At 37.4% G+C, this 20,551-nt stretch overlaps 1 protein-coding gene across 2 annotated transcripts in view; it reads right to left on the bottom strand.

Moving 5' to 3' along the window:
• Positions 1-20,551, bottom strand: part of LOC117400508 (NADH dehydrogenase [ubiquinone] flavoprotein 2, mitochondrial-like) — a 29,858-nt gene that overhangs the window by 8,137 nt on the left and 1,170 nt on the right. The window contains exons 2-5 of one of the 2 annotated variants that reach the window (XM_034000580.3): positions 20,486-20,551; positions 11,410-11,517; positions 6,642-6,704; positions 1,460-1,579 (exon numbers count right to left, since the gene is read on the bottom strand). In XM_034000580.3, the coding sequence (XP_033856471.1) occupies positions 1,460-1,579; positions 6,642-6,704; positions 11,410-11,412 (186 nt within the window). In that variant the 5' untranslated portion in view covers positions 11,413-11,517; positions 20,486-20,551. The remainder of the gene's footprint in view (positions 1-1,459; positions 1,580-6,641; positions 6,705-11,409; positions 11,518-20,485) is intronic. The other variant, XM_034000579.3, reaches the window with a different exon arrangement.

Genomic DNA, 20,551 nt, shown 5'->3' with positions numbered 1-20,551 from the left:
GTAGTATATTACTATTCTGCAAAGCATTTGAAAAACAGATGATCAATTCTACATGACCTAAACAGGGATACATTATGAACAGTATGTTTTCATCTGCAACAATCTGTACTGGAAAAGAATAAAGCCAATGGCAGTGCTACACATGTTTTTACTGCATGAACAATAGTTCTAACATCTAATATCCATGCTGCATATGATTTTGTTTAGGAGCATGTGCTGAACAGACCAAAGTTGGCAGAATCATTATCGGCTAACATCTTACTAGGTTTACCTTAATTATAACATAACAAAACAAAAATAAAATTGGAGGGGGGTGGGGGGGAGATTTGCTATTGGTTGTGACTGGCCTCTTCTAGTAAAATATATATATATTTTTAAACTATGTGTGTCTGCTCAAAAAAGGTTGCAATAAACAGTGCAAAGAACACCAAAATCAGACCAGTATTAAAGTGAACACACTCCAACTTCATTCCAAAACAAACACAAACAATATTACATTTCCTGCAAGTGTGCTGGTGTGTAAGCAAAACATGTCACAACCATAACAAAACTTTTCCATTAAAACCCAATAAACCTCGATTTTTAATAAGTTTTGGTCCTTGGTAAGAATTGAAAAAAATGTCTTCAAAAATAAAATTCAGCTACACAATAAGAATGTTTTTTTAAGGGAAAATTTTAGTTTTAATGAAAAGGGTTGAAAATACTAACCAAATACCTGTCAGTTTGCTAGGAAGAAACACACTTATTGGTTTAATTCTTAACTGCACACCAGTTTCTTCTAGTTTTACCAATGAGTTTATCGCATGTTTTACATATGCAGCAGATGAAGCTTAAAGATCCAGTTAATAGTTTAACCTTCATAGTGTTGTGCATGCATTCTTTTCCAATTCTAAACAATTTTATCTTGCTTGAACAAAGCTTTCATGCTGTGCTTTGCTGTTCTCCCCTTTTCAGTGGAGGAGAACACATGTTTGTACCTTTTTTCTTTCTATTACAGTAACGTTATAGTAACTTTACAATAAAGAAAACATTTTAGAATAAATAGCCTAAAATGCTAGAATGACAGTTCAAAATGACTAGGCTTCTGGTTATGAATAGGGCATGAGATGACACGCAAACACTGGTTCTGACTTCAGCTGACAACCAGAGTAGTCTTGGTATTTAATTCTGTACTGCTACAGACTGTAAAAGCTTTGGGATAGATCGGAGTTGCCCAAAGGAGTTCATAATGGTGAAAAGTTATTTCAAGGAACCCAGGAAGATAGGAAACAGCACAGGAAGGTTCAATACATCATACAGGCATTGTTATAACTTATGGGCTTAATACTTGCTCTTTAAACAAAGAAGATAAAAGGTTAATATTTGACATGCAGAGTAGTCTCAACATTTTTGTATAAATTACAGCAGGGTGAAAGTAAAGCCAATATATTTTCTTGTAAATTACAAATGTACCTCATACCTTGTTCATTGCAGAGATTGGCAGCCATCCATTATTTTGTCTCTGGGCCAGGTCTAACACTGGGATTGTAGCCCCTGCCTTATGTCCCTCTGGATAATTAGACAAGATGGCTTCTATTCTCTTTAAGGATGAGAAAATAAATGTATTGGATTTTTACATTGCAGAAAAATATTAAACAGTTCTCAAATTACCCCTCTCTTTGAATAGTTATTATAGCTAGAAATAGCGTGAAATAAAACAAAAATGTAAATATAAAACTAAATAAAACAAAAAATCATTATAAAGCAAACATACAATGACATTTTTAAATTGGGAGGTTTATATAAAAAATACTTTAAACAAATACTTGCAATCATAGTCAAGGCTGAGCCGTTACCATAGATACAGTCTGAAGGAAAACTGAAGCTCTGACTAGCAGATATGTAATTTGGTATCGTTTGGGAAGATACCGTCGTTAAGCATTAGCTATTTATTCCTTTTCCTTTTGGGGAAATATGGCTTGTTTACTTATATTTTGTATTAGTATGCTAATTCTTTGTTTTATTTCAAGTTGTGCAACCTTTGCACTGGAGCAAATGCTGTTTTATTTATGAATGAATGAATCTGCTTTGCTTCGAGTTTAAATACTGAGAAACCCCCAAGCTTGTGTACTGGAGCCCTGCTTCAGTGCAATGGGATTGAAATACAAATCCTATCGTTTTTTTTAATGGATAGATTGCTGTATGTGCAATTATTATGACAGACCCACAATAGTAGGGCAGTGTAAATATACAGTGGCTCTCAAAAGTACAAATACAAAACAGAAAATAATTGATTGCATAAGTATTCACCCCTTTTGCTATGACACACCTAAATAAGCTCTGGTGCAACCAATTGTCTTTAGAAGTCACATAATTAGTTGAATGGAGTCCACCTGTGTACAGTTAAGGTGTTTCACATGATTTCAGGTTAAATACACCTGTCTCTGGGAGGTCCCACAGTTGGTTAGTACATTTCCCAACAATAACTACATCATGAAGACGAAGGAACATTCAAAGCAAATCCGGAATAAGATTCTTCAAAAGAACCAAAATCAGGGGTAGGACATAAGAACATTTCCAAGGCATTGAATATCCCCCGGAGCACAGTAAAGTCCATTATTAAGAAATGGAGAGAATATGGCACAACTGTGAATCTGTCTAGAACAGGCCGTCCTCAAAAACTGAGTATCCGGGCGAGAAGGACACTAGTCAGGGAGGCCACCAAGAGGCCTATGGCAACTCTAAAGGAGTTACAGTCTTCCACGGTTGAGCTGGGAGATACTGTGCATACGGCAACAATAGCCCGGGTGCTTCACAAAACTGGCCTTTATGGGAGAGTCACAAAAAGAAAGCCATTGTTGAAAAAAAATCAAATCTCAGCTAGAGTTTGCCAGAAGGCATGTGGGAGACTCCGAGACCAAGTGGAAGAAGATTCTATGGTCTGATGAGACCAAAATAGAGCTTTTTGGCCTCAACGCTAAGCGCTATGTTTGGCGCAAGCCTAACACCGCACATCATCCTGAGAACACCATCCCTACCGTGAAGCATGGTGGTGGTAGCATCATGCTATGGGGATGCTTCTCTGCGTCACGGCCTGGAAAGCTCGTGAAGATAGGGGGCAAAATGGATGCAGCAAAGTACAGAGAAATCCTGGAGGAAAACCTGCTGAAGTCTGCAAGAGACCTGGGACTTGGGAGAACATTCATCTTCCAGCAGGACAATGACCCCAAACATACAGCCAAAGCCACAATGGAGTGGCTTAAAAACAAAAAGGTCAATGTCCTGGAGTGGCCCAGTCAAAGCCCGGACCTTAGTCCAATTGAGAATATGTGGAAAGAGTTGAACATTGCTGTTCACCAAAGGTCCCCATCCAACTTGAAGGAGCTTGAGCAATTTTGCAAAGAAAAATTGGCAAAAATTGCAGTGTCCAGATGTGCAAAGCTGGTAGAGACTTATCCAAATAGACTCATGGCTGCAATTGCTGCCAAAGGTGCTTCTACCAAATATTGACTCAAGGGGGTGAATACTTATGCAATCAATTATTTTCTGTTTTGTATTTGTAATTTAATTCAGAACAATTTGTAGATTTTATTTTTCACTTTGACATTATGGACTTTTTTGTGTTGATCAGTGGCAAAAACTCCTAATTAAATCCATTTTGATTCCATGTTGTAACACAATAAAATGTGGAAAAGTCCAAGGGGGGTGAGTACTTTTGAGAGCCACAGTGTATATTATTTTATCTTATTGTATTTTTATAGAGGGCATGGGCAGTATTTACTGTAAATAGGCAGTTAAAGAGTGGGGGCTGTACGTTACCATTACTGTCGCCAATGAGAAATGATGGTAATTAAATTATTTTTCTGTGCGAGGTCTGTATGTCAAAATGTTAAAAAAGCATATAATGTTTAATAAAAAATATGTATGTAGTTAAATCATGATGTATACTATTAGTGATATACATCTATTTGAGTTGTTTTATTAATGTGTATCTGCAATAAAACGAAATTTGCGAAAAATAAAATGAAAAATTATAAAAAATAAGAATTTTAACTGAGCTCGTTATAGCCCATGTCTTCAGTAGTGTTTTAATACACTTAAACAAAAATTACTATATTTCATGGATGCATTTGAGAAAATATGGCTTGTACTGTGGCAAGAGTTAATAAGACCGCACAGGTATTTGGCTACTCCTGCAGAATTTAGAAATCTATCTTGACACAGTGTTGAATATTTTAACTGCAGCTTGAAAATAACTTATTTTTTTAATCTTTTCACAGGTCCGGAACACAGAAAGTTCACAATTTTTTTATGTATTGTGTTTTCAACTATATAAATAGAACACCACATCATCACTATTGAATTTGACATTACTTATGTTATTCCCATATGTGTTTAAAAATGTCTTGCATTTCTCTATTGTAACTAATGAGACCTATGTATAAAAGGAATCCAAAAGAAAGGCAGTGCGGCTTGACAACTGCCTGCGGACAACAGCAGTAAAGTGTAAACCCTTTGGAAAATCTGAAATATTGACTAGGGCTCGGAATTATGAAACATGCTTCATTTACATAAACAATCCCTTTACACTAGCGGATTGGTCATACTTACCTGTAACAACATTCCCAAAACCACAACAGTGTTCATACCCATTGCTGCCTCTATCTCTGATATAAAAAATGTTTACACCTAAATTGAAATAAGACTGAGGTTATGCTGTTAGGTACTTCCCATCAGCTACGTAAAACCAAAGCTGTAAATTTGTCAGTTGTCGGTACCATGCTTGAGTTAAGATCTAAAATGAAAAATGTGGGTGTGATTTTTGATCCTGGGTTAACCTTTCAACCGCATGTGTTGAATACTGTCAAGATTTCATTTTTTCACCTCAGAAATATAACTAGGCTTCGACCTATGCTCCCTGTATCTGTGGCTGAAAAATTGGTTCATGCGTTTGTTTTCTCTGGGATTGATTATTGTAATGCCCTGCTCACTGCTGTCTCTAATAGCATTCTCAACAAACTGGAATATGTTCAAAAGTCTGCGGCTAGAATTTTGTCTAGGTCACGCTCTACGGATCACATTACACCTGTGCTGGAGGCCTTGCATTGGCTACCTGTTAGGTTTCGAGTGGATTTTAAAATCCTTCTCCTGACCTACAAGGCTCTCCATGGGCTGGCTCCGCTTTGTCAGATCTTTTAGCCTTTTACACACCCACTCGCAACCTCCGCTCCACCGATCTTAGACTGTTATGTGTTCCTTCTGCTCGCCTAGGCTCTATGGGCGTCAGGGCCTTCTGTTGCTATGCCCCAGAACTGTGGAACTCTATTCCGTTAGAGACCAGGGATTCAGCAACTTTGAGTGTTTTTAAAGCTAGCTTAAAAACTTACTTTTTTAGAAAGGCATTTTAATGATTCATTTTCCTTGTTTCTGTTTGTTTCTACGTGTTATTGTTTTTGTTGTATTTATCTTTGTTCTGTGAAGTGCTGTGAGACGATTGCTTTTAAGGGCGCTATATAAAATAAAGTTTTTTTATTATTATTATTATTATTATTATTATTATTATTATTATTATTATTATTATTATTATTATTATTGCCAAAAGCATTTCAGTCATTGGAACTCCATTGTGATTTTCAAGTACACTATGTTATAGAGGAAAGAATGTCAAATCAAATAGTGTACAAGGGTTGTTAATATAGACCCCTTTCACACACAAATGCTGCTACTGAGCCGTCTCAGAGAAGTTTAAATTTTTTTTTAAATACCCATTCACATAGCACGAAATTGCACAATCTATGCCGGTATAATACAGTCATAACCCTTTCACACAGCCAAAGGGATCATGCGAGTACAACTTCCAAACCTGTCAGTCAAGAGATTGTTTTCATGGCAACGGAAACCAAACAAAAGGATGCTCGTGTGAATGCTCCACTTGGGTAATGGAATACCAACACGGTGATGTACTTTGAAACCAAACACTCCCAAGACTTTCACATAGTGATTGGAAAAAACATTTCTGCTTGGGAAGAGAAACATTTGAGTACCTGGCTGAACAACTGCGTCTGGTATACAGTCACATGGGATGCTGACTTTCAATCCACACCCACTATAGCGCTTCAGTACCGGCACAGCAGTTTACGCTGGCAATTAAGACGGTTCAGCGCCATCTCTGAACCACCTTGCGAGGTGGCAAAAAATATGACGGCTCTGAGACGGTATAGGCAATTCACACAGACCAAAATGCCGCATCAACGCCGGTTCTGAGTCGTCATAACTCGTCTGTGTGAAAAGGGTATAAGTTACGTACATTTCATAATTCAGCCTCAGAAGTGTTCACTGCATTGAACTGCAGGAGACAGGTGCCTTCGATGGTTATTTTTTGTGCACGATAATACTTATTCATGGCATACTGTAGGTAAATTGTGCAGCTATGGGCCCCCTGCTTAAGACCATTCACAAGTCATTACCATTTAAACCTGCCCTTTTCAGCATTTATATATTTTTAGGGGTTCAATGTAAACCACAGTGGAAACTGCAATATTGTAGACACTATAACAGACAAATTACTGATTTGGCTTAGAATTATGCTTTGGTCAAATGTACAGTAATCTGTGGTTGATTTAAGTCACGGCCCCTTGTCATATAAAAGGTTGAACTCTTACCGTTAGGTTTTCAGGTGTAAATTCAAATGGGGTGTCTGGGTTGTTCTCTGGAGTGTCTCTGTGCTGCAAAGAAAGGGTATTAAATGAAAGGAGAGATCCAGTTAACACACTGGCTTCTGAAAAGCAAGTTGCAATGCAGGAGCCTTAATCTGAAGGAGACTTGATAAGAATAAATGGGCAGGGGAGTCAGGTTTAAAAATAAAAACATAATGTGATGGTTTAGGTGCTGCTAATTCGCATCTGAGAAATCTACAGTTGTTTGGCAGCAAGGTAGGCAGTTGGACAGGAGGTTGGGGGATGAACAAAACCTCTTAAATATTTTCAAGAGCTTACATAATTAAACACCGCAGCAAGTGGTGCTTTACAGGGGAGTAGGACGAACTGCATTAGCATAAGAATGGAGCTGTGGAAAAACAAAACTGTTTGTGACTATTAGCAGTAATTAGCATAAATGAAGAGCCACTCCACTCATTCAAGTACAAAACGTATTTTAGACTGCGGTCCTGGATATAATGTTTTTGTTATCACTGATTTGAAGAGTTGATCCTGCTTATTAGATTAACTGTAATATAGAAACACTAGCCTTCAAGACCTATTTTATTGTTTACATTTAAAAGTTCAGAAACGAATAATTTGGTAATTCATTTAGAAAATGTCCACTCCCCCCCAAAAAAGCACAGTACAGTAAATTATGGTTAAAAGATATAGACTTTTGTGTCCCTTAGCAATAAGATGCAATTAATGTACACTAGCTTTAAGTACCATATATCATGGTTACCTACCAAGGACAAAAAAAGGAATATTTGTACCCCAAAATGTATTAAATGAGCATAGCTGGGAATTCGTGCAAGGGGGCTCTTGTATTATTGCTGTGGGCGACCACCTAAAGAGTTGAAGTAAAATTCCTAAACCTAATTCACTGAGTAAGATTTGTTTTAGAAGAACGAAAATATGAAAAAAAAAGAACAAAAAAAATAAACCTGTTGGTTCCACTAATTTGTTCAAAACGACAAATACGGGGCTTAACATAAGCTTGCTACAAGACTTACAAAACAGTTCCAGAAAGTTACAAAAATGCCCGGCTGGATTAGCAACTACTGAGAAATTTGTTGAACTTGTATACGGTATCCCCAATAACAACAACAAAAAATACAAGCAATTGTTGTACAGCTACACCTGTCCAAGACACGCTATGTGTCGAAACGTTTTTTCTGTGTTTAGTTTGAATCAAAATGTTTTTAAGCAAATAAAATGTAAAGATTTTACTGCATAACATCAGTAGCCATGTCTTAAAGAATATAGAGTGTATATATATATATATATATATAAAAATTAAAGAGGAAAAGGTGAGACTTATTTTTATGTTTCCATGGAAACCACACCTATGTCTGCATGATTCCACAAAGTACAGTACATGTATATAAAATATGCGTTGCCTCAAAGGGGATTGTGACTTTTTTATTTTTCTGTATGTTACAAAATAATTACTATCCAAAACATAGGTTTGAAGCGCTTATTGTTTTTACAATGTGAGGGAACATAAATTGAACTACAAGAGATTCTTTGTTGACGATACTATAAGGGACACTATAATCATGCATTTTGCAACCATTAGTGCAGAACAGTAATTACTGGAATTAATTACCACAATTATCCTAAGCCCTGATTTACACAACTTTGTATTTCTTAAATTGTTTTCATTTTAATTTATTATTTACAGAGATCATATCACAATCACTTGTGCTAAACAACCATGAACTGGTTTCACAGACGCAGATTAGCACAAAACTTGGACTACTTTATGTAACCTTAGGTAAGGTATCCAAGACTAGAGCTAATCAGGGTCTGTCAAACCAGCCTTATCTTTTTTGTAAAATACCCCTTTAAAAGAGACTTTGGGCAACCCCTATTGATAAAAGCCATTAATTAATTATAGGAGCTATATAATTTTTTTTTGTGTGTGTATATAGGGCTCCTGATTTTCCATTCTTGGGAATGGCAAATTCCGTTTTTCAAAATCATTTTCAATTTTTCAATTTTCAATTTATTAAGAATTAACAATGTAATTTGAACATAAATAACTTTTTTGCATTAAATCTATTGAATTCATTTTTTTTTTTTTTTTTTTTTAATTTAAGTCCTTGAGATACTGTAGATTTCAGGAAAAATCTTTCTTAAAAGCAGTCCACTAGTAACAATGTACTGTAGGTCAGTTAAATAAAGGTGCTTTGAAAAAACAGCTTATTGCTGCCATTACAATATATAGACTAGTCGAAAATCAGGGGCATTATTACAAAAATATACAATTTTCATAAAATTACAAATTAAATACAATGTTCAGGACACTTCTCTCAGATCTGTAGTTTCATCTGCAATGCAGACTGGTTTATGCTGTACTTGCTGTAAAACTGCTTGCATGTGTTTCTCGTATACCCTGGACAGATAGAGTTGCCTTAAGGGCTCTTCAACTAGTTTTTTTAAATTTAAGGCGGCCAGATTGGAAAAAAGTTAGGAGTAGGCAGGCCACAGTATTTTAAGCAATTATAAATATTACATAACTTAATGTTCATATACTGAACAAGACTTACACATTTTGCCATATGAATGGTACTTTAATAATAGAACAGTGTGAGAATTTAACGGAGCATCATTAAAACATATTAAAATGTATGCAATTTATTGGTCCACTCATTGTTGAATCTACAATTTTCACCACTTTCTGTTCTTACTACAGTAGCTAGAGTAGAGAGTCATGTTCAAGTAAAAAAAACTAAAAATAACTGAGTACGTAGTATTATTAAGAAGTTAATGATAAATTAGAAATAATAAGTTATAAAACTAAAGGTTTCACCTCAACCACCGTGTCGTTTCCTTGTGTTGAGCGGGTGACGGAGTAACGGATTAGCGAAAATAACTAAATAAATGAAAATTTTTATATATATATATATATATATATATATATATATATATTTATATTTTAAATCGGGGGGTTGACGATAGTTATTTTGGTACTTTTCACTTTTCTGTATATACAACTCCAAAATTATTCCACAAAACAGCACTCACAAAACAGCGAATTGCTTTTTTAAACTCGGATCACACAGCACACACTGTCAGCGCTGCAACAGACAAGACAGTCCATCAGCGTAACGCCCACAAAACCACCTGTTTTCTCGTTATCCAATGATCCAAATAAACATACAAAAACGTTTTATACAAGCGTCATCGCTGGGCTTCTGGGTAGTGTAGTTTTCAAAGTAACCTATTGTTTGTTATAGGACAGTGGTCCTCAAAGTGGTGCCCGCAAAGCCAGGCCATCGTGCCCGCGGCAGCTGTTCTTAAATTATGGGTCGTTAACAAATTTCTGGCGGGTCGTAGTGTGGGAAATAAATAAAGCTTTAAACAAAAGCATTTTTTTTTTTTTTTTTTTCCCTGAAGGGCCTCTGCGATACGATCAACTAATTGAATAGCTGCATTTTCTCTGCGGTAGCCCAAATATAAGTTAGCTGGGTGGGGGATAAACTGTGTGTTTCAGTTACAGGTACTGACAGTAAGTTTAACCAATAGGAGAGTCAAATATCTGAATTTTATGCAGCTGTCCAATCATAAGCAAGCACAAGCACTGAATGAAAATTGGCGAGTAAGTGGCCAATAGCAAAGTGAAAGATCTGACAGCTGTCCAATCATTCGTGAGCAGAGACGGGTTGTTAATATGCCGGCTAAGCACTGAATTTCGCCGACTGTTATTGATAATACATTTCAGTATTTAGAATTAAATTCTCTCTCTATCTATTTTTTCATTTCAACAGACAAGGGAAACGCCATAGTAGATTTAGTTACCAACGATCTTTATGAGCAATCTTTAAACGGAATTTTGCCAAATTGAAACAAAGCGTGACGCTATCTATCCTAGTCTTATTTGATTTTACTCATGGCTATCTGTGTAAACATGCTATTTACAAATATTTGCATTGCGTATTTTATATCGCCTAAATTATTTAAAGAATAAGCGCAGCACTCACAATTACTGTCTGAGCCAAGAATAACTCGCACTAAAACTCTGGGTATATATATATATATATATAAAAATATACACACACACACACACACAGTATGTCGCGGGAAGGATAAGAACCTATGCAATAGTCAGCGTGCCCGCGAACAGTCCAGTAAGATCAATTTATGTCCGTGCCCAAATTACTTTGAGTACCGCTGTTATAGGAGAATAACAGCGGTAAGACTGTTCGCGCGTTTTTGCAGTTGCAAAGCAGAATTCCATTCCCAAAATGCATTCCGTTCCCAAAGCCTAATTCCGCGATTCCGTCCGTGATTGTGGACAATCAGTAGCCCTATGTATAATTATGAACCAGAGTAATGATGCAAAAAGGCATACTATAATATTAAATCAGAGTGTTTGACTGTAATACCTACTTTATATTAAAAGTCATGCTTCATTGCTCTATAATTATTAAGTACAGTATAGTAGGGCTGCTTGTGATGTGGTTGTTTGACAACCCCTGAAACCTTTCCGCTACTTCCAACTACAGCTCAACCTTGCTTCTAAAGTGTTACTGTACAGTATCGTATAATTACGCAACTAGGCTCATGCGCTTATAATAGCTCACTTAAGCTCAAGTTAAATGCAGGGGCTTGTACTCGGAACTGTTTTCGAAAACAGCTGAAGAGAAAGAAAAATGTTAAAATCTATTAGCAATCCAATTACAAGGCTTTAATGTGGTATTTTATGAATGTTACTGTCACAGCTTACCATGCTTGTCTATAGTAATGCAGATTTACAAACATCTTCACACTGACATGCTTACACCTGGATATTGGTGCATGGGGAGATGAATCCAAAGGATTAACAGCATTTGATCTGAAAACCGAAACAAAGTATTTATACTCAAGTATAAACCCATAGTGGAACTGTCCCAAACTGTTCCATTGAACATGGAGTTATAGGGTAACCCTTATTCTAACAAACCAGGTTGTCAGGGTGCTCATCACGATACTATTACAGGCCAGCAAATAAAGATTTACATCCTTACCCATCATTATATATATAATATATATATAATATATATATATATATATATATATATATATATATATATAGCTCTGGAAAAAATTAAGAGACCACTGCAAAATTATCAGTTTCTCTGGTTTTACTATTTATAGGTAAGTGTTTGGGTAAAATGAACAGTTTTGTTTTATTCTATAAACTACTGACAACATTTCTCCCAAATTCCAAATAAAAATATTGTCATTTAGAGCATTTATTTGCAGAAAATGACAACTGGTCAAAATAACAAAAAAGATGCAGTGTTGTCAGACCTCGAATAATGCAAAGAAAATAAGTTCATATTCATTTTTAAACAACACAATACTAATGTTTTAACTTAGGAAGAGTTCAGAAATCAATATTTGGTGGAATAACCCTGATTTTCAAGCACAGCTTTCATGCGTCTTGGCATGCTCTCCACCAGTCTTTCACATTGATGTTGGGTGACTTTATGCCACTCCTGGCACAAAAATTCAAGCAGCTCGGCTTTGTTTGATGGCTTGTGACCATCCATCTTCCTCTTGATCACATTCCAGAGGTTTTCAGTGGGGTTCAGGTCTGGAGATTGGGCTGGCCATGACAGGGTCTTGATCTGGTGGTCCTCCATCCACACCTTGATTGACCTGGCTGTGTGGCATGGAGCATTGTCCTGCTGGAAAAACCAACCCTCAGAGTTGGGGAACATTGTCAGAGCAGAAGTTTTCTTCCAGGACAACCTTGTACTTGGCTTGATTCATGCCAAAGCTGCCCGATTCCAGCCTTGCTGAAGCACCCCCAGATCATCACCGATCCTCCACCACATTTCACAGTGGGTGCGAGACACTGTGGCTTGTAGGCCTCTCCAGGTCTCCTTCTAACCATTAGACGACCAGGTGTTGGGCAAAGCTGAAAATTGGACTCATCTGGGGGTGCTTCAGCAAGGCTGGAATCGGGCAGATTTGTCTTTGTGAAGGACGCATGAATCAAGCCAAGTACAAGGCTGTCCTGGAAGAAAACTTGCTTCCTTCTGCTCTGACAATGTTCCCCAACTCTGAAGATTGGTTTTTCCAGCAGGACAATGCTCCATGCCACACAGCCAGGTCAATCAAGGTGTGGATGGAGGACCACCAGATCAAGACCCTGTCATGGCCAGCCCAATCTCCAGACCTGAACCCCACTGAAAACCTCTGGAATGTGATCAAGAGGAAGATGGATGGTCACAAGCCATCAAACAAAGCCGAGCTGCTTGAATTTTTGTGCCAGGAGTGGCATAAAGTCACCCAACATCAATGTGAAAGACTGGTGGAGAGCATGCCAAGACGCATGAAAGCTGTGCTTGAAAATCAGGGTTATTCCACCAAATATTGATTTCTGAACTCTTCCTAAGTTAAAACATTAGTATTGTGTTGTTTAAAAATGAATATGAACTTATTTTCCTCGCATTATTCGAGGTCTGACAACACTGCATCTTTTTGTTATTTTGACCAGTTGTCATTTTCTGCAAATAAATGCTCTAAATGACAATATTTTTATTTGGAATTTGGGAGAAATGTTGTCAGTAGTTCATAGAATAAAACAAAACTGTTCATTTTACCCAAACACATACCTATAAATAGTAAAACCAGAGAAACTGATAATTTTGCAGTGGTCTCTTAATTTTTTCCAGAGCTGTATGTATATATATATATATATACACACACACACACACACACACACACACACACACACACTGCCGTGAAAGTATTTCCCCCCGGCCGGATTTTCTGCATTTTTTTGACACTGAATGTTATCAGATCTTCAACCAAAACCTAATATTAGATAAAAGGGACCCTGAGTGAACAAATAACACAAAATTGGATACATATTTCATTTATTTATTATAGAAAGTTATGCAACACCCAATGCCCCTGTGTGAAAAAGTAATCGCCCCCTTAGACTCAATAACTGGTTACGCCACCTTTAGCAGCAATAACTGCAACCAAATGCTCTCTGTAGTTATTGATTAGTCTCTCACAGCGCCGTGGAGGAATTTTGGCCCACTCCTCCATTCAGAACTGCTTCAACTCAGTGACATTTTTGGGTTTTTGAGCATGAACTGCTCGATTCAGGTCCTGCCATAACATCTCAATGGGGTTTAGGTCTGGACTTTGACTAGGCCATTCCAAAACTTTAAATTTCTTGTTCTTCAACCATTCTGATGTAAACTTGCTTGTGTGTTTCGGATCATTGTCTTGCTGCATGACCCAGCTGCGCTTCAGCTTCAGTTCACGGATGGATGGGCTGACATTCTCCTGTAGAATTCTCTGATATAGAGCAGAATTCATGGTTCCTTCAATGATGGCAAGGCGTCCAGGTCCTGATGCAGCAAAGCATCCCCAAACCATGACACTACCACCACCATGCTTGACCGTTGGTATGAGGTTCTTACTGTGGAATGCAGTGTTTAGTTTTCGCCAGACATAACAGGGCCCATGTTGGCCAAAAAGTTCCACTTTTGACTCATCTGTCCATAGAACATTGTTCCAGAGCTCTTGAGGATCATCCAGGTGCTTTTTGGCAAACTTGAGACGAGCATTCATGTTCTTCTTAGTGAGCAATGGTTTCTACCTTGCTACTCTGCCATGAATCCCATTTTTGCCCAGTGTCTTTCTGATGGTGGAGTCATGAACACCTTAGCCGAGGCCTGCAGATCCCTGGATGTTGTCCTAGGGTTCTTTGTGACTTCCTGGACGATTTGGAGATTTTGGCAGGATGGCCACTCCTGGGAAGATTCACTACTGTCCCAAATTTTCTCCATTTGGACAATATGGCTCTGACTGTGGTTCGGTGGAGCCCCAGAGCCTTAGAAATGGCTTTGTAAGCCTTTCCAGACTGACAGGCATCAACAACTTTTTTCCGGAGGTCTTCAGGAATTTCTTTTGTTCGTGGCATGATGTGTCTCTAGAACCTGTGTGCTGACAACTTCACTCTGATGGTAAGGGCCAAAGTTAGTCAGATTTATATTGGGCAGGGCTGGCCCAAATCAGGCCTGGTTGTTAACCAAAGTACTCAAACAGCTGAACATAATTATCCCTTTAATAGGATTGAGTTAACTAGGGGGGGCAATAACTTTCACACCTGAAGATTGCATGTTTGATTACCTTGCACACCAAACAAATGAAAGAAGCACCAAACTTTGGTGTCATCTTTTCTCTCATACTCCCTCTATATACTACTACAACCCACAACAAAATCTGACCAAATACAATGTGAAAAATGTGCAAAAATGTAGACAATCAGAGGGGGCAAATACTTTTTCACGGCACTGTATATATATCTTATTATTATTTACAATCCAGGGCTGGCAATGGAATGTAAAACAAGCAATGCGATTGGTCAAGCAAGGTTCCAGCTGTCTGTATATTGGATGGATACAGACAGTTGGAGCCTTGTCACATATTCTAAATCACTGTGCTACCTCACAGAATTTACAGTATCGGATAGTAGCCATCTTGCTTTTACAGATACAGATGTACAGCTGTAACTATGAAACTGAGTGACCAATTACCTGCAAAAAAACCCAAAGTAGTGAGTAGACATGCTGATTTGGATGAAGAACAATTAAATGAACGGGAAGATAGCAAAATAAATAAATAAATAAATATGGGCTTATGTTTCCATGGACATCGTGAATCGCGATGGACCAATCAGTTTCGAGCTTACAAGCGATGTTGGTGATGAAGGCCGAACTGTACAATCATAAACTGTACCCGACTCAGTAACCGTACTGAAATTCTATAACTTTAAAAAAAAAAAAAAACAACCTACGTTTTCTATGTAAGATCGTCATTTTTACTCGAAGTGTACGAAATACAGTGAGTATATATTATAGCATTGTAAAAGGTTTTATGCATTGACTTAGAAGATCGATCTGAAACCTATCACTATATGAGCTACAAGATGTACCAGTCAGATCTTTTGATGCATAATCAGTTGCTGTAAAACTGTGGTAAAGTAATATTACTGACAGTTTATACACAAAATGCAGATAAAAAAGTACACACACCCCCACACACGTACAAATACGCATAAACACATACTGTGATTATATGTTTAAATAAGCACAGTACTTAAGATGACTAAAGACAAAGGTTCATTATTTTTAGAAGACTAAATTCTAAATTCCCTTTTTATGAATTTAAAGTCCAATGGAAATGTATGTTCAAACTTATGTACAGTACAAATCTCTTCTTCCCCCTCTTCTGTTGATGTCACACTTCCCATGTCTTCCCAAAACACAGACATATTTTCTTTGTATATTAGGCAAGAGCAACGGTGGAGGGAGGGGGGAGGGTATTTTTGTGCTAAATGCAAACATAAATACACAGTACAAAAATGAAGGCATTAATGAATGGGTTAACTCTGCGTTTGCTTTCACTTTGAAATGTTTTACTCCTACACACTCACCAGCTGTATAGCTGGCTCATCGATCTAAGTGCCTCTCGTGGCGACATGTTCTGGCAAAATTGAGCAACAACAGTAGCAAAAGGGAAGCTTTTCCAGATTTCCTATAGTAGCTCTTGCTAATCTCCTAAAGAAGTGGTATGACGGTTTGTGCTAATCTGTACTAATAAAATGAATAAAAAATATCCAAAACCATTTGTGTATGTAATTTGTACATCAAAGTGATTTTCCGTTTCAACATTACACTTTTTCATTTGAAGTAGTCTCCATTTTTTTCCATTTCATATACCTATAACTTGATATTTATGTTCTGGATTTTTACTTTCAAGCTATGTTGCTCAAGTAAAGGCCAATACATTATTTATTGGTATTTGTATTTATTTTAATCAAGCAACAGTTAACAAAATTAAATATATATTAAAAACGAAAGAAAATAATACAACTTACTGTAGAAATCGCATTAATGTTTACAGAAAATGCAACAAACGAACTTCTGAAAATCGTAAAATCAACAGTGTTCGAAATCGCAGTTCTCGCAAACGCATTTTTAAAAAAATGTATTATTTATTTATTTATGCACTTCCGCATTCTTGGACTCGGTAGTTAATGAGAAACAGTGACATGGCAAAGTATGTATACTCAGAATCCTGGAAGACTAAAAGTAATTGTAAGGACTGGTTGGTTCCACAAATATTTTTAGAAACTTAAAATGTGTCTTGTTTTTGTTTTTTTGTATAAAATGCAAAAAAAAAAAATGGAATACATGACATAACAGAAAATATACTCAAATGACTCAAATTGTCAATTTATTTCCAGGTTACTATATAAAAGTGTTCTGTGTCCACGTATAGTATTCAGACAATCATGGATGAAGAGAGGAGGAGACTGTCTCACATTGTGCACATTTGGGAGCGATCATACTCCCGTTTGCAGCTTCATCAGGAAAGGGATTGTGCAACTGTTTTTTGCAGGCACCCTCAATTGGTTCATCCCTATATACAGACTTTCAGTCTTTCTCGGATGAACAGTGGATTGAAACTTTTCAGGTCACTAGAGCGAAGTTTGATTTTGTGGTGGAACTTGCGAGGGTAGATATGGAGCCCCCAGTAATACAAGTCCATACACCTGTGCCGCTGCAGAAGAGATTGGGTATGGCAAGCTGGCTACTACAGCAGAGTACACAGTTGTTGGCAATGGTTTCTGGGGTCCACAAAAGTACAGTTCATCACTACCTACACATGTTCTGCCGTTCTCTTGTCCGCAGGCACATGTCCACCTATATTGCCATGCCGGATGAGAGTGAAGCTCAAACGATAGCTCGTCGTGTGTATGACAAATATGGCCTGTCTCAGATAATGGGGGCAATAGACGGCACACACATCCCGATAATGCTTCACGCAGGCATGCAAGGGACTACTTGAACCGTACATTCTGGGCGTCATTAATTCTACAGGCTGTAGTGGATGACCGTGGATAGTAAAGTAATGAAGTTTTTATACAATCTGGACCTCAAGATCCTTGCACTTTGTCCTCTGATATGCCCCCACTGCTCAGGCACTGGCAGTTCTTCAGGCAGAGTAGCAGACTGAGCATCCTGATGTTCCTGAGGTGCACCTGAGGTTCTTCCTCAGGGACCACAATGTCTTCTTGCCTGCGCTCCTTAGAAACAGTCGGAGAAGCCAGTAACTGTGCTGGTCCTGGGTGTGCAGTGGCGGTAGAACTGCCAGGTGCAGAATGCACTTAAAATACACACATTATAATAGAAGGTGAAATAATGAAATAATGAGTGTTGTGCACAATACCCTGAACAACAGCTGAAGTCTCCGCGGCAGGACGAACAGGGCCCGTCTGCCTTGCCTTCAGTGACTCCAGCTGTGCTGAAGCAGGAGAGGGGTGGAGCTCTGGATAATAAGTGCAAGTTAGTTCTGTTCAGCTATCTAATGTTTTGTTCTGTGCATATTATTTTTACTTGTAAATCTAGGCTATAAAAGCCTATGTAATACACTTTTATATTGCGTTTTATACGGCTTATTTGAGACCATTTTTAAATTTGTGTAGGACCTTTATCTACACAAGGTAGCTCCACTGTGACCAAACGTTATTTCAATTAGAATGCTGGTAACCATGGCTTTGTTGCATGTTGAATATGATAAAGGGGTTTCGCTAAATGAGAAGTTTCTTAATGGCATAAAAAGTCTGGTGGGTTTATTTTTTAAAACATAAAGGTCGATTTCACCCATTCTCTGCTTCAATTGAAAAATAAAGATTAAAAAAAAAAAAACAGTAAATTATTCAAAAATAAACGTTGATATTAATCGTCGATTTGACAAAAAAGATTAAAAATTGAATAGTAGCAAGCCTAGTTATACCTTGTTGTGTTTGGCATTGGTTTGCTTTGAAATCTTTAAAACAAAATATAAAAAATGGAAAAAAGTATTAAAAAGGATGGGCCACATTTATAAACAAATTCTCCCTACACGAACATATTGGTTTGACCCAAGGTCTGCACCTTGGCTAATATCAGCTGACAGTAAGAAAAAAAAAATAAAACATTAAGTGAATGTGAACTTGGCAGGCGGTCAGAGACGACTGCACGAAATATTAATACTTAAATACAGGCAGATATTTTGTAATTATTATTTGCAAAAATATCTGAAATAAGAGAAACTATAAGACAATTATTAAAAGAAAAAAGGTAAGGAAGAGAGAGTATCAGACCGTTATTAAATTAAATAATGTTGCCACAGTATTTACAACTTAAATTAAGCAGTAGTAAATACAGTATATCAAAAAATGGCATTTCAGAAGCCTGATTTTACTTTAGTGAAAACGTTGGCTACAACTTTTGATTCATTATAAACGTGTAACTTAGTTGTTCTTTGCTGATATTAATGTTCAGCTTTCATATTGAAACGTATGTACTTACTAAATTTAAACTCATGTTCGTTTTTTAATAAACATGTAGGTATGTTATGTCCCTGAATGAGTAAAACATGTAGAAATAAATGGATTGATAAAAAGGGCAACTCAACATTTACCAATGTAGCTCATGATATACGGAAATCTCTTAGATTTCCATTGGTCTGGGGCTGGTAAATTTCACATACTTGGTGCATCAATTTTTATGTATTTATTTATTTTGGTGCTCAAGAATGCAGAAAGTGCTGTCGGTGTGGCCGAACAGAACTGTACTCTTGTTAAAGTATGAGCAGTGTATGGTTGATCTGTACTGCCTGTAATACTGTCATGAATCGCTGCGGAAAGTAATATCCACTAGATACTGTCCCCAGGGAATCAGATGATTCTAGGACATTTGCCAAGCACTCCCAACTTTCACTTCCAGAGCTCGGCACCTCTCCGACATCAACCCACCCTGATCCTAACCCAACCCCTACCCTAACCTTAAGCAACCCCAGCCCTAAAACCTAGCCCTAACCCTAAACCTAACACTTAAGACTCACGTGATGCCCTGAAGACAGTTTCTAGTGGATATTCCTTTGTGCTTCGTCATGAATCGGCTGTATGAGGGCTGGCATTTATTGTTTCAACCTATTAGCACTATGCATTGCCATGTGAGGGCGGGTGCTTATTGTTTCAACCTATCCTATCAGCACCAAGCATTGCCCTGCAATAGAGTATTTACTTTCCCAAAGTCTCGTAGCAGCTGGTCTCACTGTGATAACTAAGCTCAGCAGTGTCTGATGAGAAAACCTGAAAAACATTCTCTTGTATTCAGCACTACAAAACAAATAAAGCACAGCAAGGAATATTTTAACTGTTAACTTATGTCAAGATATCTATTAATAAACAAGTCATATTATAACATGTTGTACATGTTATTGTTTGTTCAGCACTTCCCTTTAATAAGCTGCATGTTGGAATTATATGTACTGTACATAGTTGTGCAGATATGCTACTGGAACTGGTTCTGCCAACTGGTGCTACTTGTGTTTGTACTTAATAAATGCGCAGTTAGTGAATACTCTATATTTTATGCTGAAACACCTGTCCAATTTTGTGGGTTTACTATTACAAAAAACAGTAACTTGAAAAAGATTGAACAGTAAAAATGAGGTTTACAAGCGCTCTGCAGTTCTTCTTTACCTTTTCCCCCCGACTATTAAACAAAGTTAGGCACCCCTGCATACGCTAACAGCCAAGGTGGAGAAGGTATGCTCCAATTGTAGGCTTACTACTGTGCCTGCAACCTGAATACATTTTCAGTACATTCAAAATCATCCCTGGTTACTGATATAAATATGCAGGTTTATTCTGAATGCAGTTTTATTTCATACAAAACAACAAAGTTACAATACTGTGGGGTGAAAATTATTATCAAAATGAAAACGTCACAGCTTACCACAAACAGTGCTCCACCTCCTCCAGAACGCACTGCTGTCTGATGCAGGTACCGAATCTGCCTCGC

Source organism: Acipenser ruthenus, chromosome 4 (genome assembly GCF_902713425.1).
Source record: "Acipenser ruthenus chromosome 4, fAciRut3.2 maternal haplotype, whole genome shotgun sequence".
Lineage (NCBI taxonomy): Eukaryota > Metazoa > Chordata > Actinopteri > Acipenseriformes > Acipenseridae > Acipenser > Acipenser ruthenus.
This window is presented reverse-complemented; position numbering and strand designations above follow the sequence as displayed.